The sequence below is a fragment of the Grus americana genome, unplaced genomic scaffold, assembly GCF_028858705.1.
Source record: "Grus americana isolate bGruAme1 unplaced genomic scaffold, bGruAme1.mat scaffold_848, whole genome shotgun sequence".
Classification (NCBI taxonomy): Eukaryota; Metazoa; Chordata; class Aves; order Gruiformes; family Gruidae; genus Grus; species Grus americana.
In genome coordinates this window covers 272864-280796 of record NW_026562047.1, presented here as the reverse complement: position 1 = coordinate 280796, position 7933 = coordinate 272864, and the positions used below count along the sequence as shown (strand labels likewise).

At 50.6% G+C, this 7933-nt stretch overlaps 1 protein-coding gene across 1 annotated transcript; it reads left to right on the top strand.

Moving 5' to 3' along the window:
• Positions 1-338: 338 nt before the first annotated feature.
• LOC129201224 (olfactory receptor 14C36-like) lies at positions 339-7000 on the top strand. The gene is made up of 2 exons (XM_054812378.1): positions 339-1234; positions 6976-7000. The coding sequence occupies exons 1-2, from the start codon at positions 339-341 to the stop codon at positions 6998-7000; spliced, it is 921 nt and encodes a 306-aa protein (XP_054668353.1).
• The last annotated feature ends 933 nt before the right edge of the window (positions 7001-7933 follow it).

Sequence of the window (7933 nt, the reverse complement as noted above, 5' to 3'; positions counted from 1 at the left end):
TCTGCGGTCAGGTGAATTGGGAGGGACAATACTGAAAAGTCCATTGATATCACGAGGGGATTTGATCTTATGTGACCCCGAGTTCCTGTTTAGCTATTGCTGTAGGGATGAACTGATTCCTGCAGAGACCCCAGAAGAGCCCCCAGCTACCTGCGGCACCCTCAGCCAGCACCAACCACAGCTGATGAGAGGGACCTGCCAAAGGTCTTCCTGAAGGAGGGGAGGCAGTTTCAGTGGAGTTTCTGTGAGAAATGCACTAGGTTTTGCTCAGAGAAGAATGCTCTAACTTGTCACTGCCTTATCCTCCTTGAAAAGGTCCCCATGCCCAGATGAAGGAAATGTCCAACAGGAGCTCCATCACCCAGTTCCTCCTCCTGGCGTTCACAGACACACGGGAGCTGCAGCTCTTGCACTTCTGGCTCTTCCTGGGCATCTACCTGGCTGCCCTCCTGGGAAACGGCCTCATCATCACTGCCATAGCCTGTGACCACCACCTCCACACCCCCATGTACTTCTTCCTCCTCAACCTCTCCCTCCTCGACCTTGGCTGCATCTCCACCACTCTCCCCAAAGCCATGGCCAATTCCCTCTGGGACTCCAGGGCCATCTCCTACGCAGGATGTGCTGTACAGCTCTTTTTCTTTCTCTTTTTGATGTCAGCAGAGTATTGTCTTCTCACCATCATGGCCTACGACCGCTACGTGGCCATCTGCAAACCCCTGCACTACGGGACCCTCCTGGGCAGCAGAGCTTGTGCCCACATGGCAGCAGCTGCCTGGGGCAGTGGGTTTCTCTATGCTCTGCTGCACACGGCCAATACATTTTCCCTACCCCTCTGCCACGGCAATGCTGTGGACCAGTTCTTCTGTGAAATCCCCCAGATCCTCAAGCTCTCCTGCTCAGATGCCTACCTCAGGGAAGTTGGGCTAATTGTGGTTAGTGCCTGTTTAGGATTTGGGTGTTTTGTTTTCATTGTGGTGTCCTATGTGCAGATCTTCAGGGCCGTGCTGAGGATCCCCTCTGAGCAGGGACGGCACAAAGCCTTTTCCACGTGCCTCCCTCACCTGGCCGTGGTCTCCCTGTTTGTCAGCACTGCCATGTTTGCCCACCTGAAGCCCTCCTCTGTCTCCTCCGCAACCCTGGATCTGGTGGTGTCACTTCTGTACTCGGTGGGACCTCCAGCTGTCAACCCCCTCATCTACAGCATGAGGAACAAGGAGCTCAAGGAAGCCGTGTGGAAACTGATGACTCAATTTTGTCCAGAAGCTGTAAAGTGTCCACCTTCTTCAGCATGTGACTCATAATGTAACTCATTACAGGCCCAGTCTTTCTGCATTAGTTTTTGTTGTTGTCATTGTTGTTGGGTCAGTTGTTTTCTTTTCTTGCTTTTTTTACTGTGATCATGTTGTCCACAAAGAAACGTGGACACCCCACTTCTACTTATCTACCTCACTCGTGGGACCCAGCAACTGTCTGAACAAGGAGCTATACTCCTTCTTTAATTATACAAAATACATGTACTTGCAGGGATTTGTCTGTTTGAGACCCAAGCAATGAAAACCAAACCAAATGATCTTCCTTGCAAGTTCCCTACAAAGTTAGAGAGCAAATGAAGGACCAAAAACCCTCCACAGAGAAAGGGCAATGGGGCAGTCATGGAGTCCCTCATACCTATGGAATGGGGAATGTTCCCAGCCCTTAGACAACTGTCTTCCTCCTCTCTCTCATGACCTGCGTGGTGTTTGTGCCTGGGAAAACCCTCATCATCATGCGGATGGTGGCAAAGCAGCATCTGCACACCCCCATGGGCTTCTTTTTGAGGCATCTGTCTTCCCTGGAGACCTGCTACTGCACCACCCCCCCTGCCCCAGCTGATAGCCAGCTTCATGACTGGGGACAGCACCATCTCTGCTCATCACGGTGTTAGTGTACTGTTTTCTGCACCTTTTGCATGTACAGAGTGTTTACTACTGGTGAGCACATCCTACCATCAGTACTGGGCTGTGTGCCACCCCCTGCTCTCTACAAGACTCATGAACTGGCAGGTCTGTCTGCAGAGGGCAGCTGCCCCTTCGCTAGGGTGACTTCTGTCATCTACAGCAAGCAGCTCAGTTGTGTGCCAGATGTAGTTCTGTGGCTGCAGTGGCGCGGACCACTTCTGCTGTGATTTCACCCCCTTGCTGGAGCTCTCACGCAGTGACACTGCGACACTCATGCTCTTTGCTTTCATCGCCTGCTTTTTCGATCCCATCCTTCCCTTCCCGTGTGCATCAGAGCTGCCACCCTGGGGCAGCTCTCCCATCCAACGTGGGCAGCCAGAAAGCCTTCTCCACCTGTTCCTCTCACCTCAATAGTGCCACTGCTTTCTACAACACTCACTTTCTTGGGTGTGTGATGCCCAGAACAGCCCTCCTGAGACAGTTTGACAAAGCCCTTTTTCTACACCATCCTCACATCCCTGGTCAATCTCTTCATCTACAGCCTGTGGACCAGAGAAGTTGCAGGAGGGAAACACTGAGAAAAACGCTCAGGAAAGCTGTCAGCAGCAGAGAGAACCCATTGGAGTGGTGGGCCTTTAGGAAGAAATCACTTCTGGTTCTCTTTTGAACCCATCCAGAGGACCTGGACTGGTGTGTGCCATGTCCTGGGAGCTCCTATGGACATGTTGGCTATGAAGAAGGCTTTCGGTGTGAGAAGGAGCAGAGAGGTGCTGGTGCAACTGGCTGGTGTCATCACGAGGCCTCTCAAGCATCTCGGAAGGTGCAGAGAGATCAGGGAGGTTCCAAGGTCCTCAGAAAAGGCAAATATCAAACCCATCTTCAAGAAGGGCAAGAAGGAGGACTGGGAGTGTTGCAAGTTGGTCAGCTTCACCTCACTTCCTGGGAAGGTGACAGGGCACATGCACTTGCAGCCACCTCCATCACTTGTTGGACAGAAGAGTATTGCTGAGCCCATGTGGGAGGGGAACAAAGGGCATGCTGTGTGCCTGGACTTTTGCACCTCCTTGGATGTGCTTTCCCATAGTCTCCTTAGAGCAGGTTGTTAACATCTGGACTGAAGAAGTGGACGATGTTGTGGGTGGGAAGTTGACTGGCCAGGATCAGGAACAAATTCTGTCAGTGGTACAAAGTCTGAGGAGGAGCCAGATACTAGCAGCATTGGTCAGCGATCAGTAAAATTTCATAACAAATCATTAAAAGCTGGAAATGAAGACTTTGTCAGCTGTTACATAGATTTCTTTTTCTGCATAACCTTCAACTTTTGTCTAACATTTACATTCTGCACTTAATGCAGTTGTCCGCACAGAGGAGGCCACTGCATCCAAGAAGCCCTGTGGTAACTGAAGCACCCCTGTGGGAAAAGTGACGCAGGAACCCTTCGGATGCATGAGCGGGTTTGCAGGCAGGGAACCTCTGGGATGGTGCAGGGCATCACCTTCCCCCAGTGCTGCTGGGTGGGCAGTGAAGAGGCCTCTCAAGCGCAGCAGCACAATGTGCCCCCTTGGATGCTGGCTGTGAGGTCACTTCTGGCTGGTCAGCAGCGGGGAGAGAGATACTCTGAGCTCATGGGTTTCATCAGAAAGAGGCCCCCAACAAGATGACGCATTTGGGGAGGACAGGAGGAGCCTGGGCAAAAGAAATGGGAGACTTGGGGGAAGGAAGACATGCTTGGCCAGTAGATGCTAAAGAATTAAAATAGGTTATGGAGATGTTGCTGTGAAAACATTGACGGTGAAGACATTCATGTTAAGCCCTTCCACTGTGTCTAACCAGTAACCTTAAGCCCTAACTCTACCCCTAAAGGCTAATCCTCACCCTGATAGTAAACCACTCTTACTGACCTAACTGAGCTTAGGCTATCCCTAACCTCAAACCTAACATCTAAGCCAAATCCAAACCCCATAACTCCTTACCCTTACCCTATTGCTTCCCCTAGCCCCTAGCCTCCACCCTTAGCATTTAAACGCTGGCCTTAACCCTGGCCCTCACCCCAGCCCTACACAAAACCCTAACCCACAAAGCCAGCCCACAGCCTTCACGCGAACCAGGCACCTTCAGCAGAACACCAAACCCTCTCCCTAAGCCTTTGCCTAATCCCCAGGACTGAAAGGTGAGCTCTAATCCCTAAGCCCGAACCTCAACACCTGACTCCCACAGCCCTCGCTCCTGTGCTCTAAGCCCCTCACCTTCAGCCCCTCCTCACCCTAACTTGCTCTGACTGGCCCCTTGGACAGGGCAGGGATTGAGAGGTCCCAGAAGAGTCGCCTGGTGTTGGAGGAGGAATGCGAGGTGACCTGTATCTGATGAGCTCATGGGCCACAAAGAGGAGATGGGTGGGAATGCTATGGTGAGGCCAGCTGTGCTCCAGGATCTCAGGGGCCAGCAGGAGGCACAAGGCTGTGAAGGTGGCTGTGAGGTCACAGCTGGGAGGTCACTTCTGTCTCTGGAGTTGATAGGGCAGCAGCAGGAGCATTGCTGGGAAAGGGACCGTGAGGTCACTTCTTTCTGCAGTAGCTGATAGGTCAGCCCCTGACTCATGGCTGGGTTATCTGCTTTTAGGCTCACATCTGCTGGCATCCCCAGCAGGCCAGCAGAAGGCACGTGGTTGGCAAGTTGATTGTGGAAATCCCTTTCCCTAAGTTGCTGGTAGGCCCATCCAGGAGGAGGGCTTGGATATGGGTTGTCATGTCCTTTCCACCTGAGTACCTGATGGGCCAGCAGCAGGTACATGGCTTGGCTGCATTTACTGGAGAAGCTGAAAGGCCAGCATCAGGCATGTGGCTTGGAAGATAATGGTGAGGTTCCTTTTGTCTGGTCAGTTGTTAGGCCAAGAGAAGGCTGATGGGTTGGCTATCATTATGACATCAATTATGTCTGAGAAGCTCATATGCCAGCAGGACACACATGGTCATGGAGGTGAGTGTGAGGTCACTGGAACCTCCAGTCACTTGCGGTGACTGGCCATCAGCGGACACATGGCTGTGGTGGTGCCTATGACATCACTTCTGCCTGAGAATCTGACAGCCAGCAGCAGGCATATGACTTGGTCGTTGTTTTGTACCTGGAGGTTCTGGTTTGTTACGTCCCCCATAAGAAAGGCACGCAGACTCGGTGAAGTATCATTTAAAATGCCATTTGATGGAGCAAACACTATAAACAGTGACTGAGGCCAGCTGAACACAGGGCTGTATTAGGAGGACTGTGGCCACCCAGGCAAGGGTGTTATCACCCCCCTTGACGCAGCGCTGGTGTAGCCACATCTGGACTCGTGTGCCTGGGCATGGGGTTGCCAGCCTGGAGGAGTGGGCAAGAACTGGAGCAGCCCCAGAGGACATCTGCCAGGAAAGGGGGTTGGGGCCTCCGTGGAGAAACTGAGAGACTTGGGTGGAGTGGAGGTTCAGGGCACTACAGTAGCAGCTGAAAACTGCTGGAAGGGTGGTTTCAGAGATGATGGAGCTTTTCTTGGTAGTGGGAAGAGAAGCAAACCGTCACAAAGTGCAGCTTGGAAGGTTCAGACTTGTTGTGTTGAAAAAGAAATGTCACTCAAAGGGTAGCCTTGGGGTGCAAGAGATCACCCAGAGGGTGTCTGGATCAGCCCATGGCTTTGTCTTTCAAGGAAAAGCCAGCAAGAGTAGAGCGACATCAGTGAAGGTAACAGAAATGCTGAGGTGAGACCTTGGTGGGAAATAAAGATGGGTGTCTTCAGCCTGAAGGGAAAGAGGTGCAGGCATGGAACGTGTAGGACAGACTGCATTAGGGATGGCCAAGGACTCTGGCACGGCTGAAAGGCCCAACAGGACCGAGGTATTTGCCCTCCTGGCTGTGGCAGCTCGCTCTGTCACCAGGGCCTACCAGGTAAAACGTTATTTTGATGCTCTGGACTTTGTCTCTTCCTCACCCCTGCCTGGGGAGGCCTGGGGGTGTTGCACAGTTTTCCTACACTGGGCATTGCTCACCCTTGTAACCGTGGGATAGGGGCCGTGAAACAGAAACTATAGGATCAGGTTGAGATAATTAGTTTGTAACCAAGGTGATAGGTAATGAAGCTAACTGACCATGGCAAGGTACAATGCTGCTATGTTCCATGCACAGTCCCTACCAAACCAAACAATAGGTTTGGAGATATTAATCTTATGAAGTAAGTTGCTATGGACAGGTGCACCTACAACAAGGATACTGCGCATGCCTGCAAGTAGAGGGTCACCCAGCGGACACGGGTGCGAGACCACTGATGACCACCAGGGACCCTTGAGGACCACCGACTCAAATCACTGAGCATGCGTGACGGGGAGGAGAATATGGAAATGGATTCTAAGAAATGATTATCACAGGACTGCCTTTTCTTGGAAAAATAATGAATATGTATATTTTGATTCTATACGACTTGTGTGTTGGTGATCACCTGGCATGCACGTTGGGTGGAGCTATCCCCCGTGCATCCAGCGCTGCGATAAAGAATGCCTGCCTTTTAACACTACATTGGTGTTACGAGGTTTATTCCTGGATTTCGGTGACACCCTCACACCCAAATGCCCCCAGGAAGAGCCCTGAGCCACGTGTGAGGGACAGGATCTGCCTTCCCTGGGCCTGGGGGTCAGGCCTTGGCCCTTCTGCTTCATGAAACAAACCAAGGGTTTCCTCAGCATTACAGCCACCTGCACTCTGCCTTTGCCTACCTGCAGTCATGGCCTCCAATTATCTGCTCTAACGAGTCCACGGGGAGGCTTTGTCAGTAATGGCCCTCAGTGGGGACCATTAATGCTTCAAGGTACCTTGGGTTTCGCTTCTGACTTTGACTTCTTGAGCAGTCTCTTCAATCTCCTCTCAGTATCTGAGGTTCACAGACTCAACCCCAAATACACCATGGACTCATTAAAATACAGAAAGTCCTAGCAAGCCAATAATCTTCCTGTAATTTTCTTCAAGTCTTCAAGACTTGTACAGGTAATTGGAGTCATTTCATTGTGTAGTTAAGGAGGAAGATTCTAAAGCACTCCTAATAAAAAATACATTTTGTTTTAAAGATTGTATTTTATAACTTTTCCATTTAGAGAAGAGGTGATAGAAGCATTCTGCAATTGATATTGATCCAGATGGTGTCCTCATAAGGTCTGGACACGTAAGATAATCAGTCCCTTGAGGTCTGACACTGTATGGACAGCCTTGTTCCTCATCTCCCCAACCCCACCGCTTCTCTCATTGTCCCCCTGGGATTTGTGTGACTTTTCCTTACATCAGACTTCTACAGTGCAGTCTCTGCAGCTGGGTGTTACAGCTCCTTTGCACCATCTCCCACCTGTTTTCCTTGGAGAACTGGCCCAGAAGGATTTTTCCTGTTTGCAAGCAAAGTCAAGCGTGAGAAACGTTCATAAACAGAACACGCTCTGCAAGCATATGCTACGTACAAGTTCTTCTAACGAGGTTGCCTTTCCACAAGGGATAATCTTATGAGAAATGTTGTAGATAGATCCAAAAAATGTAGATATAAACATAATTAAAGAGTTGGCCAAGGAGACAATTAGACTACTGGAAGACAGGCAAACTTTTAACTCCCTGATGACAAAACAGCAACTGCATAGGTGACAGGAATCTGAATGAACAAAATGTAAGGGGAAAAGAAACGGGAGAATGGAGGGAAGAGCCAAGCAAAGCAAAGCATGAGAAACGTTCATAAACAGAACATGCTCTGCAAGCATATGCTACTGACGTGGTTTAGCCCCAGCCAGCAGCTGAGCACCATGCCTCACCCCTCCCTCGGCGGGATGGGGAGGAGAATGGAAAAACAAAGGCAAAGCTTGGTGGGTTGGGATAAGGACAGTTTACTGGGATGGCAAGGGAGAGGGAAACAATCAACAACAGTACTGATAACAGATATTCACAATGGGTGATAACAGATATTCACAATGGGTGATAACAGAAAGCAATTTACTGAT